Source organism: Oncorhynchus clarkii, chromosome 12 (genome assembly GCF_045791955.1).
Source record: "Oncorhynchus clarkii lewisi isolate Uvic-CL-2024 chromosome 12, UVic_Ocla_1.0, whole genome shotgun sequence".
Lineage (NCBI taxonomy): Eukaryota > Metazoa > Chordata > Actinopteri > Salmoniformes > Salmonidae > Oncorhynchus > Oncorhynchus clarkii.
Genome location: NC_092158.1, coordinates 6,719,308 through 6,745,936, shown reverse-complemented (window position 1 = coordinate 6,745,936; position 26,629 = coordinate 6,719,308). Strand labels below are relative to the sequence as shown.

At 45.7% G+C, this 26,629-nt stretch overlaps 2 protein-coding genes across 4 annotated transcripts in view; one reads left to right on the top strand and one right to left on the bottom strand.

The window, feature by feature from the left end:
* LOC139422664 (methyl-CpG-binding domain protein 2-like) overlaps nt 1–26,629 on the top strand; it is a 272,964-nt gene that overhangs the window by 39,965 nt on the left and 206,370 nt on the right. The window lies entirely within an intron of this gene.
* LOC139422663 (glucagon receptor-like) overlaps nt 16,112–26,629 on the bottom strand; it is a 100,380-nt gene continuing 89,862 nt past the window's right edge. For all 3 annotated transcript variants that reach the window (XM_071173837.1, XM_071173839.1, XM_071173838.1), the window contains exons 11-14: nt 20,386–20,474; nt 19,873–20,017; nt 17,973–18,014; nt 16,112–17,243 (exon numbers count right to left, since the gene is read on the bottom strand). In XM_071173837.1, coding sequence (XP_071029938.1) covers nt 16,782–17,243; nt 17,973–18,014; nt 19,873–20,017; nt 20,386–20,474 — 738 coding nt within the window. In that variant the 3' untranslated portion in view covers nt 16,112–16,781. The remainder of the gene's footprint in view (nt 17,244–17,972; nt 18,015–19,872; nt 20,018–20,385; nt 20,475–26,629) is intronic.

The window sequence follows — 26,629 nt, the reverse complement described above, 5'->3', positions numbered from 1 at the left end:
ACTTCAACTATGACAGACAAAATGAGGGGGAAAAAATCCATAAAATCACATTGTAGGATTTTTTATGAATTTATTTGCAAATTATGGTGAATAATATGAAACCAATAATACATTGAGACAGAACTGCTCAGATTCAGAGAGGGGAGTAACCCGAACCATTAACCCTGTCTACAGAATACAGAGGAACTAGCTGGACCAATAAACCATCAACTCTGTCTTCAGAATACAGAGGACCTAGCTGGACCAGTTAACCATCAACCCTGTCTTCAGAATACAGAGGACCTAGCTGGACCAGTTAACCATCAACCCTGTCTTCAGAATACAGAGGACCTAGCTGGACCAGTTAACCATCAACCCTGTCTTCAGAATATAGAGGAGTTAGCTGGCCCAGTTAACCATCAACCCTGACTACAGAATATAGAGGAACTAGCTGGCCCAGTTAACCATCAACCCTGTCTTCAGAATATAGAGGAACTAGCTGGCCCAGTTAACCATCAACCCTGTCTTCAGAATATAGAGGAACTAGCTGGCCCAATAAACCATCAACCCTGTCATCAGATTATAGAGGAACTAGCTGGCCCAGTTAACCATCAACCCTGTCTACAGAATATAGAGGAACTAGCTGGCCCAGTTAACCATCAACCCTGTCTTCAGAATACAGAGGAACTAGCTGTCCCAATTAACCATCAACCCTGTCTTCAGAATATAGAGGAACTAGCTGGCCCAATAAACCATCAACCCTGTCATCAGAATATAGAGGAACTAGCTGGCCCAATAAACCATCAACCCTGTCATCAGATTATAGAGGAACTAGCTGGCCCAGTTAACCATCAACCCTGTCTTCAGAATATAGAGGAACTAGCTGGCCCAGTTAACCATCAACCCTGTCTTCAGAATATAGAGGAACTAGCTGGCCCAATAAACCATCAACCCTGTCTTCAGAATATAGAGGAACTAGCTGGCCCAGTTAACCATCAACCCTGTCTTCAGAATATAGAGGAACCAGCTGGCCCAGTTAACCATCAACCCTGTCTTCAGAATATAGAGGAACTAGCTGGCCCAGTTAACCATCAACCCTGTCACCAGAATATAGAGGAACTAGCTGGCCCAGTTAACCATCAACCCTGTCATCAGAATATAGAGGAACTAGCTAGCCCAGTAAACCATCAACCCTGTCTTCAGAATATAGAGGAACTAGCTGGCCCAGTTAACCATCAACCCTGTCATCAGAATATAGAGGAACTAGCTGGCCTAGTTAACCATCAACCCTGTCTTCAGAAAACACGGTGAGTACAAGCCCCCCCCCCCACCCCCCCAAAAAAAAAGAAATAAAGAACCCCCAGAAACAGATTTTCCACGGAAACCTGGAACCACCATGCTACTGTGTCTAACGCCAAACAATTATGGGACCAACATACACATCCATTAGTGCTGTAATATTCAAGTCCTGGAATAATTATATTATTCTCTAACAATAGAGAATGCAACAATCTGCATAATCAACATGGGATTTACTCATACTATGTACCACACTATGTACCACACATAGTACCACACATAGTACCACACATAGTACCACACATAGTACCACACATAGTACCACACATAGTACCACACATAGTACCACACATAGTACCACACTATGTACCACACATAGTACCACACATAGTACCACACATAGTACCACACATAGTACCACACATAGTACCACACATAGTACCACACATAGTACCACACTATGTACCACACATAGTACCACACATAGTACCACACATAGTGTTAACTGTTCGCACACTGACTGGCTCTGGCTCTGTTCTCCTCACTAACACAGACTTTTAAATAAACATGACATTTGGATACATGTCTACAGAGAGAGTGTAGCCTATTCTGGGAGCATCCCAAATGGCACACTTTTCCCTTTACAGTACGCTACTTCCTATGGGCCCTGGTCAAAAGTACTGCACTACTTCATATGGGGCCCTGGTCAAAAGTAGTGCACTACTTCCTATGGGCTCTGGTCAAAAGTACTGCACTACTTCCTATGGGCTCTGGTCAAAAGTAGTGCACTACTTCCTATGGGCCCTGGTCAAAAGTAGTGCACTACTTCCTATGGGCCCTGGTCAAAAGTACTGCACTACTTCCTATGGACCCTGGTCAAAAGTACTGCACTACTTCATATGGGGCCCTGGTCAAAAGTAGTGCACTACTTCCTATGGGCTCTGGTCAAAAGTACTGCACTACTTCCTATGGGCTCTGGTCAAAAGTAGTGCACTACTTCCTATGGGCCCTGGTCAAAAGTAGTGCACTACTTCCTATGGGCCCTGGTCAAAAGTACTGCACTACTTCCTATGGGCCCTGGTCAACAGTAGTGCACTACTTCCTATGGGGCCCTGGTCAAAAGTACTGCACTACTTCCTATGGGCTCTGGTCAAAAGTAGTGCACTACTTCCTATGGGCCCTGGTCAAAAGTAGTGCACTACTTCCTATGGGCCCTGGTCAAAAGTAGTGCACTACTTCCTATGGGCCCTGGTCAAAAGTACTGCACTACTTCCTATGGGCCCTGGTCAAAAGTAGTGCACTACTTCCTATGGGCCCTGGTCAAAAGTAGTGCACTACTTCCTATGGGCCCTGGTCAAAAGTACTGCACTACTTCCTATGGGCCCTGGTCAAAAGTAGTGCACTACTTCCTATGGGCCCTGGTCAAAAGTAGTGCACTACTTCATATCGGCCCTGGTCAAAAGTACTGCACTACTTCCTATGGGCCCTGGTCAAAAGTAGTGCACTACTTCCTATGGGCCCTGGTCAAAAGTACTGCACTACTTCCTATGGGCCCTGGTCAAAAGTAGTGCACTACTTCCTATGGGTCCTGGTCAAAAGTACTGCACTACTTCCTATGGGCCCTGGTCAAAAGTAGTGCACTACTTCCTATGGGTCCTGGTCAAAATTAGTGCACACCAAAGGGAATAGGGTACGATTTGGGATAAATGTAAAGTGTTTTTCAGTGTACTAGCTTTGAAAGCCACATAGTCTATTCACCTGGAAACATGACCCTCTCCTCAACTGGAAACATTACCCTCTCCTCACCCTGGAGGGTTGTGATGTCTCTCCTCACCTGGGAACATGACCCTCTCCTCACCTGGAAACGTGACCCTCTCCTTACCTGGAAACATGACCCTCTCCTCACCTGGGAGGGTTGTGATGTCTCTCCTCACCTGGGAGGGTTGTGATGTCTCTCCTCACCTGGGAGGGTTGTGATGTCTCTCCTCACCTGTGAGGGTTGTGATGTCTCTCCTCACCTGGGAGGGTTGTGATGTCTCTCCTCACCTGTGAGGGTTGTGATGTCTCTCCTCACCTGGGAAGGTTGTGATGTCTCTCCTCACCTGGGAGGGTTGTGATGTCTCTCCTCACCTGGGAGGGTTGTGATCTTCGAGGCCAACCAGGTCAGACAAACATCTGCCATTATCTAATAAACGTTAAAGCATCCCAAATGGCACCTTGTTCCCTATATCGCCCTCGTCAAAAGCAGTGCACTATGTAGGGGAGAGGGTGCCACCTGGGACAAGACCCATCATGTAGGTGATGCTTCAGACTAGCTAGCTTCTATATCAGGTTGGGGATTCTACAGTGATGTTTATATATCATGTTGGGGATTCTAGAGTGATGTTTATAGCCTAGTGGTTAGAGCGTTGGACTAGTAACCGGAAGGTTGCAAGTTCAAACCCCCGAGCTGACAAGGTACAAATCTGTTGTTCTGCCCCTGAACAGGCAGTTAACCCACTGTTCCTAGGCCATCATTGAAAATAAGAATTTGTTCTTCACTGACTTGCCTGGTTAAATAAAGGTTAAATAAAGGTAAAATTAAAAAATATATATATATCATGTTGGGGATTCTACAGTGATGTTTATATATCATGTTGGGGATTCTACAGTGATGTTTCTATATCATGTTGGGGATTCTACAGTGATGTTTCTATATCATGTTGGGGATTCTACAGTGATGTTTCTATATCATGTTGGGGATTCTACAGTGATGTTTCTATATCATGTTGGGGATTCTACAGTGATGTTTATATATCATGTTGGGGATTCAACAGTGATGTTTATATATCATGTTGGGGATTCTACAGGGATGTTTCTATATCATGTTGGGGATTCTACAGTGATGTTTATATATCATGTTGGGGATTCTACAGTGATGTTTATATATCATGTTGGGGATTCTACAGTGATGTTTCTATATCATGTTGGGGATTCTACAGTGATGTTTATATATCATGGGGATTCTACAGTGATGTTTCCATATCCTGTTGGGGATTCTACAGTGATGTTTATATATCATGTTGGGGATTCAACAGTGATGTTTCTACATCATGTTGGGGATTCTACAGTGATGTTTATATATCATGTTGGGGATTCTACAGTGATGTTTATATATCATGGGGATTCTACAGTGATGTTTATATATCATGGGGATTCTACAGTGATGTTTATATATCATGGTGATTCTACAGTGATGTTTCTATATCATGTTGGGGATTCTACAGTGATGTTTATATATCATGGGGATTCTACAGTGATGTTTATATATCATGTTGGGGATTCTACAGTGATGTTTATATATCATGGTGATTCTACAGTGATGTTTATATATCATGTTGGGGATTCTACAGTGATGTTTATATATCATGGGGATTCTACAGTGATGTTTATATATCATGGGGATTCTACAGTGATGTTTATATATCATGGTGATTCTACAGTGATGTTTCTATATCATGTTGGGGATTCTACAGTGATGTTTCTATATCATGTCGGGGATTCTACAGTGATGTTTCTATATCATGTTGGGGATTCTACAGTGATGTTTCTATATCATGTTGGGGATTCTACAGTGATGTTTCTATATCATGGGGATTCTACAGTGATGTCTATATATCATCTTGGGGATTCTACAGTGATGTTTATATATCATGTTGGGGATTCTACAGTGATGTTTCTATATCATGGGGATTCTACAGTGATGTTTCTACATCATGTTGGGGATTCTACAGTGATGTTTCCATATCCTGTTGGGGATTCTACAGTGATGTTTATATATCATGTTGGGGATTCAACAGTGATGTTTCTACATCCTGTTGGGGATTCTACAGTGATGTTTATATATCATGTTGGGGATTCTACAGTGATATTTCTATATCATGTTGGGGATTCTACAGTGATGTTTCTATATCATGTTGGGGATTCTACAGTGATGTTTCTATAGCATGTTGGGGATTCTACAGTGATGTTTATATATGATGTTGGGGATTCTACAGGGATGTTTATATATGATGTTGGGGATTCTACAGGGATGTTTATATATCATGTTGGGGATTCTACAGTGATGTTTATATATCATGTTGGGGATTCTACAATGATGTTTCTATATCATGTTGGTGATTCTACAGTGATGTTTCTATATCATGTTGGGGATTCTACAATGATGTTTCTATATCATGTTGGTGATTCTACAGTGATGTTTATATATCATGTTGGGGATTCTACAGTGATGTTTATATATCATGTTGGTGATTCTACAGTGATGTTTATATATCATGTTGGGGATTGTACAGTGATGTTTCTATATCATGTTGGGGATTCTACAGTGATGTTTATATATCATGTTGGGGATTCTACAGTGATGTTTCTATATCATGTTGGAGATTCTACAGTGATGTTTATATATCATGGGGATTCTACAGTGATGTTTCTATATCATATTGGGGATTCTACAGTGATGTTTCTATATCATGTTGGGGATTCTACAGTGATGTTTCTATATCATGTTGGGGATTCTACAGTGATGTTTCTATATCATGGGGATTCTACAGTGATGTTTCTATATCATGTTGGGGATTCTACAGGGATGTTTCTATATCCTGTTGGGGATTCTACAGTGATGTTTCTATATCCTGTTGGGGATTCTACAGGGATGTTTCTATATCCTGTTGGGGATTCTACAGTGATGTTTCTATATCATGGGGATTCTACAGTGGTGTTTATATATCATGGGGATTCTACAGTGATGTTTCTATATCCTGTTGGGGATTCTACAGTGATGTTTCTATATCATGTTGGGGATTCTACAGTGATGTTTCTACATCATGTTGGGGATTCTACAGTGATGTTTCCATATCATGTTGGGGATTCCACAGTGATGTTTCTATATCATGTTGGGGATTCTACAGTAATATGCAGTAGCATCAGTGGAGGAAGAGAAGACACAGAATTGCTGCTCTTTGTCTTTATAAGTGTCTTTCTATTTCATTTCATTTTCCCAGAATGTAAAATGTGAGACATCATGCGTGCTGGCTCCGTATGTGATCTACATGCAAAGGGGGACGAAACAGACTGAGCGTAATGTAGCCGCTGACCTCAATGTACTTTGTGAAGCCAATTTTACTGGATCCTAGATGACGCTGGTTTATGGTATGTACAACAGCAACCAATGGGAATGCTCTATTTCAACACAGTAGCCAATGAGACTAACTCAATGAAAATCTCGTGAAGCCACAGTTCCTGCAGTCAACGGAACAGCTCCGTCAAACACACAGCAGCCGATGGGACAGCTCTGCTGCAACACTGCGACCAATGGGACACTTTGTTACAACAGAACAGCCAACATAACTGCTCTGCTGCAACACAACAGCCAATGGAATTGCTCTGCTGCAACACAACAGCCAATGGAACTGCTCTGCTGCAACACAACAGCCAATGTAACTGCTCTGCTGCAACACAACAGCCAATGGAACTGCTCTGCTTCAACACAACAGCCAATGGAACTGCTCTGCTGCAACACAACAGCCAATGGAACTGCTCTGCTTCAACACAACAGCCAATGGAACTGCTCTGCTGCAACACAACAGCCAATGGAAGATCAGCGTCAACTCACCATCAGTACGACCAAGAATATGTTTTTCGCGACGCGGACCCTGTGTTCTGCCTTACAAACAGGACAACGGAGTGGATCCTATGCAGCGACCCAAAAAAACGACTCCGAAAGAGAGGGAAACGAGGCGGTCTTCTGGTCAGACTCCGGAGACGGGCACAGCGCGCACCACTCCCTAGCATTCTTCTTGCCAATGTCCAGTCTCTTGACAACAAGGTTGATGAAATCCGAGCAAGGGTAGCATTCCAGAGGGACATCAGAGACTGTAACGTCCTTTGCTTCACTGAAACATGGCTCACTGGAGAGACTCTATCCGAAGCGGTGCAGCCAACGGGTTTCTCCATTCATCGCGCTGACAGAAACAAACATCTTTCTGGTAAGAAGAGGGGCGGGGGCGTATGCCTCATGGCCAACGTGACATGGTGTGATGAAAGAAACATACAGGAACTCAAATCCTTCTGTTCACCTGATTTAGAATTCCTCACAATCAAATGTAGACCGCATTATCTACCAAGAGAATTCTCTTCGATTATAATCACAGCCGTATATATCCCCCCCCAAGCAGACACATCGATGGCTCTGAACAAACTTTATTTAACTCTCTGCAAACTGGAAACGATTTATCCGGAGGCTGCATTCATTGTAGCTGGGGATTTTAACAAGGCTAATCTGAAAACAAGACTCCCCAAATTTTATCAGCATATTGATTGCGCAACCAGGGGAGGAAAGACCTTGGATCATTGTTACTCTAACTTCCGCGACGCCTATAAGGCCCTGCCCCGCCCCCCTTTCGGAAAAGCTGACCACGACTCCATTTTGTTGATCCCTGCCTACAGACAGAAACTAAAACAAGAGGCTCCCACGCTGAGGTCTGTCCAACGCTGGTCCGACCAAGCTGACTCCACACTCCAAGACTGCTTCCATCACGTGGACTGGGAGATGTTTCGTATTGCGTCAGATAACAACATTGACGAATACGCTGATTCGGTGTGCGAGTTCATTAGAACGTGCGTTGAAGATGTCGTTCCCATAGCAACGATTAAAACATTCCCTAACCAGAAACCGTGGATTGATGGCAGCATTCGTGTGAAACTGAAAGCGCGAACCACTGCTTTTAATCAGGGCAAGGTGTCTGGTAACATGACCGAATACAAACAGTGCAGCTATTCCCTCCGCAAGGCTATCAAACAAGCTAAGCGCCAGTACAGAGACAAAGTAGAATCTCAATTCAACGGCTCAGACACAAGAGGCATGTGGCAGGGTCTACAGTCAATCACGGACTACAGGAAGAAATCCAGCCCAGTCACAGACCAGGATGTCTTGCTCCCAGGCAGACTAAATAACTTTTTTGCCCGCTTTGAGGACAATACAGTGCCACTGACACGGCCTGCAACCAAAACATGCGGTCTCTCCTTCACTGCAGCCGAGGTGAGTAAGACATTTAAACGTGTTAACCCTCGCAAGGCTGCAGGCCCAGACGGCATCCCCAGCCGCGCCCTCAGAGCATGCGCAGACCAGCTGGCCGGTGTGTTTACGGACATATTCAATCAATCCCTATACCAGTCTGCTGTTCCCACATGCTTCAAGAGGGCCACCATTGTTCCTGTTCCCAAGAAAGCTAAGGTAACTGAGCTAAACGACTACCGCCCCGTAGCACTCACATCCGTCATCATGAAGTGCTTTGAGAGACTAGTCAAGGACCATATCACCTCCACCCTACCTGACACCCTAGACCCACTCCAATTTGCTTACCGCCCAAATAGGTCCACAGACGATGCAATCTCAACCACACTGCACACTGCCCTAACCCATCTGGACAAGAGGAATACCTATGTGAGAATGCTGTTCATCGACTACAGCTCGGCATTCAACACCATAGTACCCTCCAAGCTCGTCATCAAGCTCGAGACCCTGGGTCTCGACCCCGCCCTGTGCAACTGGGTACTGGACTTCCTGACGGGCCGCCCCCAGGTGGTGAGGGTAGGCAACAACATCTCCTCCCCGCTGATCCTCAACACTGGGGCCCCACAAGGGTGCGTTCTGAGCCCTCTCCTGTACTCCCTGTTCACCCACGACTGCGTGGCCACGCACGCCTCCAACTCAATCATCAAGTTTGCGGACGACACAACAGTGGTAGGCTTGATTACCAAAAACGACGAGACGGCCTACAGGGAGGAGGTGAGGGCCCTCGGAGTGTGGTGTCAGGAAAATAACCTCACACTCAACGTCAACAAAACTAAGGAGATGATTGTGGACTTCAGGAAACAGCAGAGGGAACACCCCCCTATCCACATCGATGGAACATTAGTGGAGAGGGTAGCAAGTTTTAAGTTCCTCGGCATACACATCACAGACAAACTGAATTGGTCCACTCACACAGACAGCATCGTGAAGAAGGCGCAGCAGCGCCTCTTCAACCTCAGGAGGCTAAAGAAATCCGGCTTGTCACCAAAAGCACTCACAAACTTCTACAGATGCACAATCGAGAGCATCCTGGCGGGCTGTATCACCGCCTGGTATGGCAACTGCACCGCCCTCAACCGTAAGGCTCTCCAGAGGGTAGTGAGGTCTGCACAACGCATCACCGGGGGCAAACTACCTGCCCTCCAGGACACCTACACCACCCGATGTCACAGGAAGGCCATAAAGATCATCAAGGACATCAACCACCCGAGCCACTGCCTGTTCACCCCGCTATCATCCAGAAGGCGAGGTCAGTACAGGTGCATCAAAGCTGGGACCGAGAGACTGAAAAACAGCTTCTATCTCAAGGCCATCAGACTGTTAAACAGCCACCACTAACACTGAGTGGCTGCTGCCAACACACTGACACTGACTCAACTCCAGCCACTTTAATAATGGGAATTGATGGGAAATGTAAATATATCACTAGCACTTTAAACAATGCTACCTTATATAATGTTACTTACCCTACATTATTCATCTCATATGCATACGTATATACTGTACTCTATATCATCGACTGCATCCTTATGTAATACATGTATCACTAGCCACTTTAAACTATGCCACTTTGTTTACATACTCATCTCATTTGTACATACTGTACTCGATACCATCTACTGTATCTTGCCTATGCTGCTCTGTACCATCACTCATTCATATATCCTTATGTACATATTCTTTATCCCCTTACACTGTGTACAAGACAGTAGTTTTGGAATTGTTAGTTAGATTACTTGTTATTACTGCATTGTCGGAACTAGAAGCACAAGCATTTCGCTACACTCGCATTAACATCTGCTAACCATGTGTATGTGACAAATAAAATTTGATTTGATTTGATTTGATTTGAATTGCTCTGTTGCAACACAACAGCCAATGGAACTGCTCTGTTGCAACACAACATCAGCTGAGGAAGTTTTAGAGCAGGGGATGATTCCTCCTGTAACTCTGTGGGCTCCATCCACCTCTCTGGACCCAGGGCATATCTACCAGTACACACACACACACACACGCACACGCACACCCACGCACACGCACACAATGCACATCCAAAGGCATGCATGCACTCACATATTAAAAAATCACACGCACACACACACACACACACACATACACACACACACACACACACACACGCACACGCACATCCACGCACACGCACACAATGCACACCCAAAGGCATGCATGCACTCACACATTAAAAAATCACACACACACACAAATCATTTGAATGTCATTAACATAACATGTTTTACATATTTAGCAATTATAAATTAACATGGTGCAATTAGCCTTACAAAGTCATGTTGAGTTATTCCTGTCAATTGTTTGGTAAAAAAAGAAGAATCCACCCCCCCTTTCTCACCAAGACGTCCTGTTCCAGAACAGCTGTGTAAAATGAGAACCATCTTTTGAACTCTTGTGCTCCTGTCATCACAGTCACAGGATTTGATCATGGTTATTTCTGATTGGTTGATATACCCATCACACCTCAGAAAATTGAGACTCGATTTTTTATTTTTTTCATACGGTGTCCATATTAGGACATCCTCATCAGGACTTGAGACTGAGGTGTTCCTAATATGGACACCTTACTTCCGTCATGTATAAGTCAGCGTTTGTTCACGAATAGAAGAGTACTCGAGCTACTGAATCTGGAACTAAGACTGATATTATAAACTGGGTGGTTCGAGCCCTGAATGCTGATTGGCTGAGAGCCGTGGTATATCAGATCGTATACCACGGGTATGACAAAACAATTATTTTGACTGCTCTAATTACATTGGTAACCAGTTTATAATAGAAATAAGGAACCTCAGGAGTTTGTGGTATATGGCCGATATACCACGGCTAAGGGCTGTATCCAGCACAGGAGGTTGGCGGCGCCTTCATTTGGGAGGACGGGCTTGTGTTAATGGCTGGAGTGGAATAGGTGGGATGGATTCAAACACATCAAACACACGGTTTAAAGCCGTTCCATTCGCTCCGTTCCAGACATTATTATGAGCCGTCCTCCCCTCAGCAGCCTCTGCGTTGTGACTAAGAACAGCCCGTAGCTGTGGTATAATGGCCGTATACCACACCTCCTCCTTATCGCTTCATTATATAATGGCTCCGTAGTTTGAATAGGTGGTGACCATGGTGACCTGAAACCGTTCAAATAGTATTCGTTTTCTTTCCAACACTTTGACCACTGTCATTGAGTCTGTCTGGAGTGCAAGATGGGCAGGGTTTGCAATTGTCAGACCATTTCATTGGTCCAACCGTGCCAGGCAAACTCAATGAAGCACAACCTAAAGCATACGGAAATAAATAAAATAATATTTGAACCCAGGTCTACTCTGTACTCCCTGCGTGTGGCCTTGATATAGGTCTTATATCCCCATAGAGTAGGGTCATTCTCTCAGTAGGGGGAGGCGGGGAGGGGAAAACATACTGTAACTGAACGCAGTGACCTCATGTGACACGCAGCTCTGATTGGCTCAAACCCATTACAGATTATTATAGTAACATTCATTTACATGCACGGCAAAAAGACTAGTTTAAACACGACGACAAAAAAACACATTTTCTTGACGAGTTGAACCGAGAGAGCTGGTGCATTGGTGTAAATGCCAGATGGGCTGGCCCCTCTTCAGCCCAGTGGGCCTGTCTAAACCAGGGGTTTGGTGTAAATGCCAGATGGGCTGGCCCCTCTTCAGCCCAGTGGGCCTGTCTAAACCAGGGGTTTGGTGTAAATGCCAGATGGGCTGGCCCCTCTTCAGCCCAGTGGGCCTGTCTAAACCAGGGGTTTGGTGTACATGCCAGATGGGCTGGCCCCTCTTAAGCCCAGTGGGCCTGTCTAAACCAGGGGTTTGGTGTAAATGCCAGATGGGCTGGTCCCTCTTCAGCCCAGTGGGCCTGTCTAAACCAGGGGTTTGGTGTAAATGCCAGATGGGCTGGCCCCTCTTCAGCCCAGTGGGCCTGTCTAAACCAGGGGTTTGGTGTAAATGCCAGATGGGCTGGCCCCTCTTCAGCCCAGTGGGCCTGTCTAAACCAGGGGTTTGGTGTAAATGCCAGATGGGCTGGCCCCTCTAAACCAGGGGTTTCTACACAATAATAATGATGCGTCTAATGATGAAAACATTAGATAGACCCAGTCCAGTCCTGCATTATTAACATGTACAATATATATAGTAGCCAGACTGAATGAAGAAAACCACTGTCTTTTCTTCTACATTCTGATCCCATCTTCTAAAAAATAACACACTTGTCACATTTACAACACTGACAACTCACAAGTCGAATATGAAGTCAGATTTTCCAGGTTGTAACATTCTGTTGTTTTCGGGAAGAAGAAGAAATAATAACATTCTGAAATTGGTGGCTTTACATTAATGTGTAGAATGTGATGATAATCAACAGTATCGCACCATCATTATTATCATCATCAAGATCATCGCCACCATCATCAACATCATCATCATCTTCATCGTCACCATCATTATTATCATCATCAAGATCATCGCCACCATCATCAACATCATCATCATCTTCATCGTCACCATCATTATCTTCATCATCTTCATCATCACCACCACCATCATCAACATCATCATCATCACCACCATCCTCATCATTATCTTCATCATCACCGTCATCAACATTATCAACATCACCATGAACATTATTATCACTAGCTGTATCCGTTATCTGTGTCAGCCCCGTTATCTGTGTCAGCCCCGTTATCTGTGTCAGCCCCGTTATCTGTGTCAGCTCCATTATCTGTGTCAGCTCCATTATCTGTGTCAGCTCCGTTATCTGTGTCAGCCCCGTTATCTGTGTCAGCTCCGTTATCTGTGTCAGCTCCGTTATCTGTGTCAGCTCCGTTATCTGTGTCCTGCTCCGTTATCTGTGTCAGCTCCGTTATCTGTGTCAGCCCCGTTATCTGTGTCAGCTCTGTTATCTGTGTCAGCTCCATTATCTGTGTCAGCTCCGTTATCTGTGTCAGCCCCGTTATCTGTGTCAGCTCCGTTATCTGTGTCAGCTCCATTATCTGTGTCAGCTCCATTATCTGTGTCAGCTCTGTTATCTGTGTCAGCTCCATTATCTGTGTCAGCTCTGTTATCTGTGTCAGCTCTGTTATCTGTGTCAGCCCCGTCATCTGTGTCAGCCCCGTCATCTGTGTCAGCTCCATTATCTGTGTCAGCTCCATTATCTGTGTCAGCTCTGTTATCTGTGTCAGCTTCGTTATCTGTGTCAATCAATATTGTTCTAATTATAGACGTAGCACTGTGAATATCCCCAATGTATTGGGTCGCTAAAATGGCTGCCATACTTTAAATACATGGTTTTCATGGTCCTGTCCTGGTCCTCAGGTCAGGGGGCCACTATGGGGGTAGAACCCAGCGGTGGTGACCTTACACTGGGGTTAGCTCTACAGGAATGCTGCCTCTGGGCAAGTCCCAAATAGCACTATATAGGGAATAGGGTGCCATGTCAGAGGGTGCACTATATAGGGAATAGGGTGCCATTAAGGAAGCTACCTATCTCTCTGGTCCTATACAAACTCAGGTTGAACTGATCTACAACTCTCTCTCTCTCCCTTCCCCCTCGCTCACTCTCTCTCTCCCCCCCACTCTCTCTCTCTCTCTCTCTCTCTCTCTCTCTCTCTCTCTCTCTCCTCTCTCTCTCTCTCCTCTCTCTCTCTCTCTCCCCCCTCTCTCTCTCCCCCTCTCTCTCTCTCCCCCTCTCTCTCTCTAACTCTCCCCCGCTCTCTCTCACCCCCTCTCTCTCCCCCCCCCCCTCTCTCTCTCTCCCCCTCTCTCACCCCCGCCTCTCTCACCCCCCTCTGTCATCCCTCCTCTCTCACCTCTCTCTCTCTCACCTCTCTCTCTCTCTCTCTCTCTCTCTCTCTCTCTCGTCATCCAACCAGAATGGACAGCAAGGTCAAGGGGGTATCTCATCAAAAGCTTTACAAAGAACTATGAAGGCTATGAACATGTATTCATGTATTGGTGTTGTTTGTTCTATCATGATTTCATCTGTTTTTCTGTTAGTCATGTGGCCTGCTTTTTTGTTGGTGTTGTTTGAATGCCCAGTTCATTCTTCCTGTACTGTCTCCAGTACCAGAAAACACATCACAATTTAACACAACAACAACAACAACAATAATAATAACAACAACAACAACCTATACCAGAGGCTAAAGCTAAGACCCTGTATTTAGCAACTTGAGGTTTCTGGGTAATATTTTACACATTTAGCTTTGAAAGCTGTTTTTATTCTTCTCCTTTTTGGCTTTGTGAACATGCAACAGTGAGTCCTGCAACAGTGAGTCCTGCAACTGTGAGTCCTGCAGTAGTGAGTCCTGCAGCAGCAGTGAGACCTGCAACAGTGGGTCCTGCAGCAGCAGTGAGACCTGCAACAGTGAGTCCTGCAGCAGCAGTGAGACCTGCAACAGTGGGTCCTGCAACAGCAGTGAGACCTGCAACAGTGGGTCCTGCAACAGCAGTGAGACCTGCAACAGTGGGTCCTGCAACAGTGAGTCCTGCAGTAGTGAGTCCTGCAACAGTGAGTCCTGCAACTGTGAGTCCTGCAGCAGTGAGTCCTGCAACAGTGAGTCCTGCAACAGTGAGTCCTGCAACAGCAGTGAGACCTGCAACAGTGGGTCCTGCAACAGTGAGTCCTGCAGTAGTGAGTCCTGCAACTGTGAGTCCTGCAGCAGTGAGTCCTGCAACAGTGAGTCCTGCAACAGTGAGTCCTGCAACAGTGAGTCCTGCAGCAGTGAGTCCTGCAGCAGTGAGTCCTCCAGTAGTGAGTCCTGCAGTAGTGAGTCCTCCAGCAGTGAGTCCTCCAGTAGTGAGTCCTGCAACTGTGAGTCCTGCAGCAGCAGTGAGACCTGCAACAGTGAGTCCTGCAACAGTGAGTCCTGCAACAGTGAGTCCTGCAGCAGTGAGTCCTGCAACAGTGAGTCCTGCAACAGTGAGTCCTGCAACAGTGAGTCCTGCAACAGTGAGTCCTGCAACAGTGAGTCCTGCAGTAGTGAGTCCTCCAGCAGTGAGTCCTGCAACAGTGAGTCCTGCAACAGTGAGTCCTGCAACAGTGAGTCCTGCAACAGTGAGTCCTGCAACAGTGAGACCTGCAACAGTGGGTCCTGCAGCAGCAGTGAGACCTGCAACAGTGGGTCCTGCAACAGTGGGTCCTGCAACAGTGAGTCCTGCAGTAGTGAGTCCTGCAACAGTGAGTCCTGCAACAGTGAGACCTGCAACAGTGAGTCCTGCAGCAGTGAGTCCTGCAGCAACAGTGAGTCCTGCAACAGTGAGTCCTGCAACAGGGGTCCAACATGGGAGGTCTGGGACAGAGGGGTCCAACATGGGAGGTCTGGGACAGAGGGGTCCAACATGGGAGGTCTGGGTCAGAGGGGTCCAACATGGGAGGTCTGGTCTGGGTCAGAGGGGTCCAACATGGGAGGGCTGGTCTGGGTCAGAGGGGTCCAACATGGGAGGTCTGGTCTGGGTCAGAGGGGTCCAACATGGGAGGGCTGGTCTGGGTCAGAGGGGTCCAACATGGGAGGGCTGGTCTGGGTCAGAGGGGTCCAACATGGGAGGGCTGGTCTGGGTCAGAGGGGTCCAACATGGGAGGGCTGGTCTGGGTCAGAGGTGTACAACATGGGTGGGCTGGTCTGGGTCAGTGGGGTCCAACATGGTAGGTCTAGCTTGTTCTATGTTTCTCTAATTTGGCTGTGGATTGGAGAGGGTCGAGTAGGTGTCTCTCTCTACCACTAACACTGTTTCAGGGTGACGATACGAACATTGAGACACACACTTGTCCTGGGTCTGTCAAGGCCATCTCGCTCATTAACATAGGTCCAGGGTGACGGCCATTGGGAAACGCACCTCTCCTGAAACACACTGCCCAGCTCCAGAGTGTTACCAGGGTGTTACGTCATTAATCTTCCCCGTCCTTTCCAGTCTCTGCTGTAGTTACCAGGGTGTTACGTCATTAATCTTCCCCGTCCTCTCCAGTCTCTGCTGTAGTTACCAGGGTGTTACGTCATTAATCTTCCCCGTCCTCTCTAGTCACTGCAGTAGTTACCAGGGTGTTACGTCATTAATCTTCCCCGTCCTCTCCAGTCTCTGCTGTAGTTACCAGGGTGTTACGTCATTAATCTTCCCCGTCCTCTCCAGTCTCTACTGTAGTTACCAGGGTGTTAGGTAATTAATCTTCCCCGTCCTCTCCAGTCTCTACTGTAGTTACCAGGGTGTTACGTCATTAATCTTCCCTGTCTTCTCCAGTCTCTACTGTAGTTACCAGGGTGTTACGTCATTAATCTTCCCCGTCCTCTCCAGTCTCTACTGTAGTTACCAGGGTGTTACGTTATTAATCTTCCCCATCCTCTCCAGTCTCAGAGGTGGCTCTCTGCATTTCCTCTAGGAGCCTCGTAACACTCTGACACCCTGTCCGTCAAGCAGATTTCATCCATATGATCCTCTATCAGTGTGTGACTACAGCTGATGGTGCCCTCACGTGGTAGGGAGGGAAACTGCATGGACGACCCTGTGTTCTTCCTGCTCCGCCCCATGCCATTCTGACAGCTCACCACCAGGAGGTGCTTCTCCTCTGGGGAGCAGCCTGGCCCCTGGCCAGGGGGAGCAGGGGAGGAGGTGGTGATGTCGGAGAGGTGGGGGTGGAGGAGCATTGAGGAGGGGTGCGAGGGGTCGTGACCCCCGTGAGCGTGCCCGTGACCCAGCAGGCTGCTGCTCTTAGTGTTGAGGTGGGGCGTCTGGCTATAGGTGTGGCGGTACTCCTCCTCGATGTTACGACCCAGCTTCCAACGCTTCCACTTCTTCAGGATCTCTGACTGGACCTTGGGGGTAGAGGGGAAGAGGGAGAGAGAAAAAGGGCGTGGAGGAAGTGAGAGAGAGAGAGAGAGTGAAATACAGACAGACAGAGACAGGGTAAAAAGAGAGAGAGAGAGAGATAAAGAAGAAGAGAGAGAGAGAGGGCGAGAGAGAGAGAGAAGAAGAGAGAGAGATAACCATTTGTACATTGTTACAACACTGTATACTGTATAATGTATAATATGACATTTGTAATGTCTTTATTGTTTTGAAATTTCTGTATGTGTAATGTTTACTCTTAATTTTTATTGTTTATTTCACTTTTGTATATTATCTACCTCACTTGTTTTGGCAATGTTAACACATGTTTCCCATGCCAATAAAGCCCCTTGAATTGAATTGAATTGAGAGAGAGGGCGAGAGAGAGAGAGCGGGCGAGAGAGAGAGAGAGAGAGAGAGAGAGAAAGAGAGAGGGTGAGAGAGAGATGAAAGGGGGAGAGAGAGAGAGAGAGAGAGAGAGAGAGAGAAAGAGAGAGGGTGAGAGAGAGAGGAAAGGGGGAGAGAGAGAGAGCGGGCGAGAGAGAGAGAGAGAGAGAGTGATTTTATGTGTGATGTTCACGTTAAATTGAGAGTTGTTCAGCTAAATATGAGACCAAGTTTAGTGAACAAGAGAAGAGGAACAGAGAGGATACATCCTCCATGAAAGAAGTATGAAAGAGGGAGAAAGAGAAGAAGAGGAGGAGAAGAGGTCTTACCTCTTTGTTGACAAAGCAGTATAAGATAGCTACCAGCAGACCCTGTAGAAACACCAAGATCTGCGTCAACACACACAACCATTATCATATGTGACACATTCAGTGCATTCGGAAAGTATTCAGACCCCTTGACTTTTTCCACATTTTGTTACGTTACAGCCTTATTCTAAAATGGATTAAATTAATTTTTTTTAAATCCTCATCAATCTACACACAATACCCCATAATGGCATCACAATACCCCATAATGACATCACAATACCCCATAATGACATCACAATACCCCATAATGACATCACAATACCCCATAATGACAAAGCAAAAACGTTTTTTAGAAATGTTTACAAATAACAAAAAAATAAGAAACTGAAATATGACATTTACATAAGTATTCAGACCCTTTCGCTATGAGACTAGAAATTGAGCTCAGGTGCATCCTGTTTCCATTGATCATCCTTGAGATGTTTCTACATATCTGGGGAAGGGTACCAAGAAAATGTCTGCAGCATTGAAGGTCCCCAAGAACACAGTGGCCTCCATCATTCTTAAATGGAAGAAGTTTGGAACCGCCAAGACTCTTCCTAGAGCAGGCCGCCCGACCAAACTGAGAAATTGGGGGAGAAGGGCCTTGGTCAGGGAGGTGACCAAGAACCTGATGGTCACTTTGACAGAGCTGCAGAGCTCCTCTATGGTGATGGTAGAACATTCTAGAAGGAAAACCATCTTTGCAGCATCACCAATCAGGCCTTTACGTTAGAGTGGCCAGACTGAAGCCACTCCTCAGTGAAAGGCACATGACAGCCCGCTTCAAGTTTGCCCAAAGGCACCAAAAGGATTCTCTGGTCTGATGACATCTCTCTCTCTCTCTCTCTCTCTCTCTCTCTCTCTCTCTCTCTCTCTCTCTCTCTCTCTCTCTCTTTCTCAGATGTACAGGACTGTTAGAGTCACTGTTCATTTTCTCTCTGTTTCTCAATGTTTGTGTGTCTCTCTCTCTCCCTCAGTCTCTCTCACTGAGTCCCTCTCTCTCTCTCTCTCTCTCTCTCAGATGTAGAGGGGTGTTAGTGTCACTGTCACAACTCCATACTGCAAACAGGCTTCTACTGTGTGATCTCTGACTGAGACTTGAGTACGGCTCCAGACAAAACAGACTCCTTCTTACTTTCAGACAGGCTCTGTATGTCAACGTCACACAAATACATTTACCTTCACAATGTAACAGAGGAGGGAAAGCTGTGTTCTGTGTCTCGGGCTGCACAGTCGTGGCCAACAGTTTTGAGAATGATACAAATATTAATTTTCACAAAGTTTGCTGCTTCAGTGTCTTTAGATATTTTTTGTCAGATGTTACTATGGAATACTGAAGTATAATTAGAAGCATTTCATAAGTGTCAAAGGCTTTTATTGACAATTACATGAAGTTGATGCAAAGAGTCAATATTTGCAGTGTTGACCCTTCTTTTTCAAGACCTCTGCAATCCACCCTGGCATGATGTCAATTAACTTCTGGGCCATGTCGATGGGCCATGTCGATGGCCATGTCGATGTTATCGATGTTTTGTTCCCCGAGCCACTTAGTTATCACCTTTGCCTTATGGCAAGGTGCTCCATCATGCTGGAAAAGGCATTGTTCGTCACCAAACTGTTCCTGGATGGTTGGGAGAAGTTGCTCTCGGAGGATCTGTTGGTACCATTCTTTATTCATGGCTGTGTTCTTAGGTAAAATTGTGAGTGAGCCCACTCCCTTGGCTGAGAAGCAACCCCATGATTCCAAGTGTGTGTGTGTGTGTGTGTGTGTGTGTGTGTGTGTGTGTGTGTGTGTGTGTGTGTGTGTGTGTGTGTGTGTGTGTGTGTGTGTGCATCTGTGTGTGTGCATCTGTGTGTGTGTGTGTGTGTGTCTGACCTGGAAGGAGGTGAAGAAGAGGTCGATGAAGAGTTTGGTGAGACGCAGGGTGATGGTGGCCTTGGTGGACTCATCCGTCACGAAGACAAACACCACCAAGTGTATCCCTAGTAGAGGGATCAGGGTTAGGGTAGACTTAGCCAACCTGGGAGAGAGAGGGGAGGACGAGGGGAGGGAGAGAGACAGAGAGAGAGATAGATAGATAGATAGATAGGGAGAGGAGGAGGGTGAGTTGGGAGGGTGGGAGAGAGAGAGGGGAGAGGGGAGGGAGAGCGTAGGGATGGAGGGAGAGAAAGAGAGAGAGAGGGGAGACGGGAGGAGAGAGAGAGAAGGGGAGAGGGGAGGGAAAGAGAGAGAGAGGGGAGGGAGAGAGAGGGGAGGGAGATAGAAAGAGAGAGAGGAAGAGAGAGAGAGCTGAGATTAGGTTGATGATATTATAAACAGAGGAAAGGGTTTTCATTGTGAAAGAAAGAAAGAAAGAAAGAAAGAAAGAAAGAAAGAAAGAGAGCTCACCGGAACTTGTAGTCGGAGTATCTCATCTGGTGAGCCCTCAGTTTGGACACCAGGATCTTTATTATGTGGATGAAGATCAGGAAGTTAATCTGTAAAGAACAGGAAGTCAGAAACAAGTGACGACCTGTCAACACGCAGAACAGAACAGTGGTGGAGTTGCAAAGAGCTCCGTAGCACTTAAAAGGGTTCTTCTTCTGTCCCCATAGCAGAACCCTTTTGAAGAGCCATTTTTGGTTCTAGGTAGAACCCCTTTGAGTTCCATGTAGAACCCCTTTACACAGAGGGTTGTACATGGAACCCAAAAGGGTTCTACCTGGAACCCAAAAGGGTTCTACCTGGAACCAAAAAGGGTTATCCTATGGGCACAGCCGAAGAACCCTTATGGAACCCTTTTTTCTGTGAGTGTACATACTGTAAGATCATAGGGCGGCACACAATTGACCCAGCATCGTCCGGGTTACGGTTTGGCCCCGGTACGCCGTCTTTGTAAATAAGAATTTGTTCTTAACTGACTTGCCGTGTTAATTAAAGGTTAAAATAAAATAAATCCCAAACAATCTTGGGACGGGAATCAATCTGACCGCGCTTTGTTGGCTATGCACCTTTTAAAGGCAATGCTTCCACGATTGCGGAGACTGAATAGGAGTTGACACGACAGTCCAAACCGATCTAGGACCGTCAGGCTAACATGTTTAAAAAGAAGTTGACACGTCAGGCTAGCATGTTTAAATAGGAGTTGACACGTCAGGCTAGCATGTTTAAATAGGAGTTGACACGTCAGGCTAGCATGTTTAAATAGGAGTTGACACGTCAGGCTAGCATGTTTAAATAGGAGTTGACACGACAGTCCTAACAGATCTAGGACCGTCAGGCTAGCATGTTTAAATAGGAATTGACACGACAGTCCAAACCGATCTAAGACCGTCAGGCTAGCATGTTTAAATAGGAGTTGACACGACAATCTAGCATGTTTAAATAGGAGTTGACACGACAGGCTAGCATGTTTAAATAGGAGTTGACACGACAGGCTAGCATGTTGAGGGCTACGTGAACAGATACAACTATGTCCTCTGACGTTGACTCAAACGAGTGTCCTAAACCAAACAGACCGGGATAAAGAGGTGAGGGAGTGGCGTTGTGTTGTCACGGGCTACATAAAACAGCAAAGCAGGAAGTGACCTCACCACCTCTGTCTCTGTGAAAACTCAAACACAGGAATTCCTGTAAGGTACAGGAACTATAGCCACTTAGGAAGAGGATTGATGTTAGGAAAGTATGTCGACTCAACTCGACTCGGGGTTTCTGTCTGTGTTTTATGGAACCTTTATTTAACAAGGCAGGTCAGTTAAGAACAAATTCTTATTTACATTGTGCACCGCCCTGTGGGACTCCCAGTCACCATACATCCTGGAATCAAACCAGTGTCTGTAGTGACACCGCTAGCACTGAGATCCAGTGCCTTAGACCACTGCACCACTCGGGGCGCACACAGGCGGTGTTCCAAATGACACACTGTTCCCTACACAGTGAACTACTCGGGGCGCACCCAGGCGGTGTTCCAAATGACACCCTGTTCCCGACACAGTGAACTGGATGTGGTGCCCTTTGGGTTTCAGCCCTGATGTGACGGTTGCCGTGACGAATCTCCCTCCTGTATAAACCCATGTTCTGACCTTTCATTAACACTACGGTCATGGCGGGGCAGCAGGGGGTCCAACTGGGTCAGGACTTCATCAAAACACCCAAACGGATATGGAGGAAAGATAGACTGTTGAATTCTGACATACTGTATAGGTGGTATGTTGACTTGGAGAGTCTGTCTGATATGACAACTGCCATGACGAATCTCCCTCTTATATACAGTCAGCCCTTCCAGGAGGAGGCTATTAATAACTCCAGGGTCACTTTGGAGTGGTTAGGGGGTAGGAAAGTGGGGTCGGGACATCAAACCATAACACCCCAAAAAATACAGAGAAGGAATGCCGACATGACTTACATCAGCTAGTATGGAGTCTGTCTGATGTATAGTTGCCGACATGACTTACATCAGCTAGTATGGAGTCTGTCTGATGTACAGTTGCCGACATGACTTACATCAGCTAGTATGGAGTCTGTCTGATGTATAGTTGCCGACATGACTTACATCAGCTAGTATGGAGTCTGTCTGATGTACAGTTGCTGACATGACTTACATCAGCTAGTATGGAGTCTGTCTGATGTATAGTTGCCGACATGACTTACATCAGCTAGTATGGAGTCTGTCTGATGTACAGTTGCCGACATGACTTACATCAGCTAGTATGGAGTCTGTCTGATGTATAGTTGCCGACATGACTTACATCAGCTAGTATGGAGTCTGTCTGATGTATAGTTGCCGACATGACTTACATCAGCTAGTATGGAGTCTGTCTGATGTATAGTTGCCGACATGACTTACATCAGCTAGTATGGAGTCTGTCTGATGTATAGTTGCCGACATGACTTACATCAGCTAGTATGGAGTCTGTCTGATGTACAGTTGCCGACATGACTTACATCAGCTAGTATGGAGTCTGTCTGATGTATAGTTGCCGACATGACTTACATCAGCTAGTATGGAGTCTGTCTGATGTACAGTTGCCGACATGACTTACATCAGCTAGTATGGAGTCTGTCTGATGTATAGTTGCCGACATGACTTACATCAGCTAGTATGGAGTCTGTCTGATGTATAGTTGCCGACATGACTTACATCAGCTAGTATGGAGTCTGTCTGATGTATAGTTGCCGACATGACTTACATCAGCTAGTATGGAGTCTGTCTGATGTATAGTTGCCGACATGACTTACATCAGCTAGTATGGAGTCTGTCTGATGTATAGTTGCCGACATGACTTACATCAGCTAGTATGGAGTCTGTCTGATGTATAGTTGCCGACATGACTTACATCAGCTAGTATGGAGTCTGTCTGATGTATAGTTGCCGACATGACTTACATCAGCTAGTTTGGAGTCTGTCTGATGTATAGTTGCCGACATGACTTACATCAGCTAGTATGGAGTCTGTCTGATGTATAGTTGCCGACATGACTTACATCAGCTAGTATGGAGTCTGTCTGATGTACAGTTGCCGACATGACTTACATCAGCTAGTATGGAGTCTGTCTGATGTACAGTTGCAAAAATCTGGCAACTTTCCCCAAATCCCTGTTTTTCAGTCTTCATGTTTAAGGTCAGTGGTAGGAGATACCCTTCAACACTGTCTTCCTGTTTAAGGTCAGTGGTAGGAGATACCCTTCAACACTGTCTTCCTGTTTAAGGTCAGTGGTAGGAGATACCATTCAACACTGTCTTCCTGTTTAAGGTCAGTGGTAGGAGATACCCTTCAACACTGTCTTCATGTTTAAGGTCAGTGGTAGGAGATACCCTTCAACACAGTCTACATGTTTAAGGTCAGTGGTAGGAGATACCCTTCAACACTGTCTACATGTTTAAGGTCAGTGGTAGGAGATACCCTTCAACACTGTCTACATGTTTAAGGTCAGGGTCAGTGGTAGGAGATACCCTTCAACACTGTCTTCATGTTTAAGGTCAGGGTCGGTGGTAGGAGATACCCTTCAACACTGTCTACATGTTTAAGGTCAGTGGTAGGAGATACCCTTCAACACTGTCTACATGTTTAAGGTCAGTGGTAGGAGATACCCTTCAACACTGTCTACATGTTTAAGGTCAGTGGTAGGAGATACCCTTCAACACTGTCTACATGTTTAAGGTCAGTGGTAGGAGATACCCTTCAACACTGTCTACATGTTTAAGGTCAGTGGTAGGAGATACCATTCAACACTGTCTACATGTTTAAGGTCAGGTTCAGTGGTAGGAGATACCCTTCAACACTGTCTACATGTTTAAGGTCAGGTTCAGTGGTAGGAGATACCCTTCAACACTGTCTACATGTTTAAGGTCAGTGGTAGGAGATACCCTTCAACACTGTCTACATGTTTAAGGTCAGTGGTAGGAGATACCCTTCAACACAGTCTTCATGTTTAAGGTCAGTGGTAGGAGATACCCTTCAACACTGTCTTCATGTTTAAGGTCAGTGGTAGGAGATACCCTTCAACACTGTCTACATGTTTAAGGTCAGTGGTAGGAGATACCCTTCAACACTGTCTTCATGTTTAAGGTCAGTGGTAGGAGATACACTTCAACACTGTCTTCATGTTTAAGGTCAGTGGTAGGAGATACCATTCAACACTGTCTTCATGTTTAAGGTCAGTGGTAGGAGATACCCTTCAACACTGTCTACATGTTTAAGGTCAGTGGTAGGAGATACCCTTCAACACTGTCTTCATGTTTAAGGTCAGGGTCAGTGGTAGGAGATACCCTTCAACACTGTCTTCATGTTTAAGGTCAGGTTCGGTGGTAGGAGATACCCTTCAACACTGTCTACATGTTTAAGGTCAGTGGTAGGAGATACCCTTCAACACTGTCTTCATGTTTAAGGTCAGTGGTAGGAGATACCCTTCAACACTGTCTTCCTGTTTAAGGTCAGTGGTAGGAGATACCCTTCCACACTGTCTACATGTTTAAGGTCAGTGGTAGGAGATACCCTTCAACACTGTCTTCATGTTTAAGGTCAGTGGTAGGAGATACCCTTCAACACTGTCTACATGTTTAAGGTCAGTGGTAGGAGATACCCTTCAACACTGTCTACATGTTTAAGGTCAGTGGTAGGAGATACCCTTCAACACTGTCTTCATGTTTAAGGTCAGTGGTAGGAGATACCCTTCAACACTGTCTACATGTTTAAGGTCAGTGGTAGGAGATACCCTTCAACACTGTCTTCATGTTTAAGGTCAGGTTCAGTGGTAGGAGATACCCTTCAACACTGTCTACATGTTTAAGGTCAGGGTCAGTGGTAGGAGATACCCTTCAACACTGTCTACATGTTTAAGGTCAGTGGTAGGAGATACCCTTCAACACTGTCTACATGTTTAAGGTCAGGGTCAGTGGTAGGAGATACCCTTCAACACTGTCTTCATGTTTAAGGTCAGGGTCAGTGGTAGGAGATACCCTTCAACACTGTCTACATGTTTAAGGTCAGTGGTAGGAGATACCCTTCAACACTGTCTTCATGTTTAAGGTTAGTGGTAGGAGATACCCTTCAACACTGTCTACATGTTTAAGGTCAGTGGTAGGAGATACCCTTCAACACTGTCTACATGTTTAAGGTCAGTGGTAGGAGATACCCTTCAACACTGTCTACATGTTTAAGGTCAGTGGTAGGAGATACCCTTCAACACTGTCTACATGTTTAAGGTCAGTGGTAGGAGATACCCTTCAACACTGTCTACATGTTTAAGGTCAGTGGTAGGAGATACCCTTCAACACTGTCTTCATGTTTAAGGTCAGTGGTAGGAGATACCCTTCAACACTGTCTTCATGTTTAAGGTCAGGTTCGGTGGTAGGAGATACCCTTCAACACTGTCTACATGTTTAAGGTCAGTGGTAGGAGATACCCTTCAACACTGTCTACATGTTTAAGGTCAGTGGTAGGAGATACCCTTCAACACTGTCTTCATGTTTAAGGTCAGTGGTAGGAGATACCCTTCAACACTGTCTACATGTGTAAGGTCAGTGGTAGGAGATACACTTCAACACTGTCTTCATGTTTAAGGTCAGTGGTAGGAGATACCCTTCAACACTGTCTTCCTGTTTAAGGTCAGTGGTAGGAGATACCCTTCAACACTGTCTTCATGTTTAAGGTCAGTGGTAGGAGATACCCTTCAACACTGTCTTCATGTTTAAGGTCAGTGGTAGGAGATACCCTTCAACACTGTCTTCATGTTTAAGGTCAGTGGTAGGAGATACCCTTCAACACTGTCTTCATGTTTAAGGTCAGTGGTAGGAGATACCCTTCAACACTGTCTACATGTTTAAGGTCAGTGGTAGGAGATACCCTTCAACACTGTCTTCATGTTTAAGGTCAGTGGTAGGAGATACCCTTCAACACTGTCTACATGTTTAAGGTCAGTGGTAGGAGATACCCTTCAACACTGTCTTCATGTTTAAGGTCAGTGGTAGGAGATACCCTTCAACACTGTCTTCATGTTTAAGGTCAGTGGTAGGAGATACCCTTCAACACTGTCTACATGTTTAAGGTCAGTGGTAGGAGATACCCTTCAACACTGTCTACATGTTTAAGGTCAGGGTCAGTGGTAGGAGATACCCTTCAACACTGTCTTCATGTTTAAGGTCAGTGTCAGTG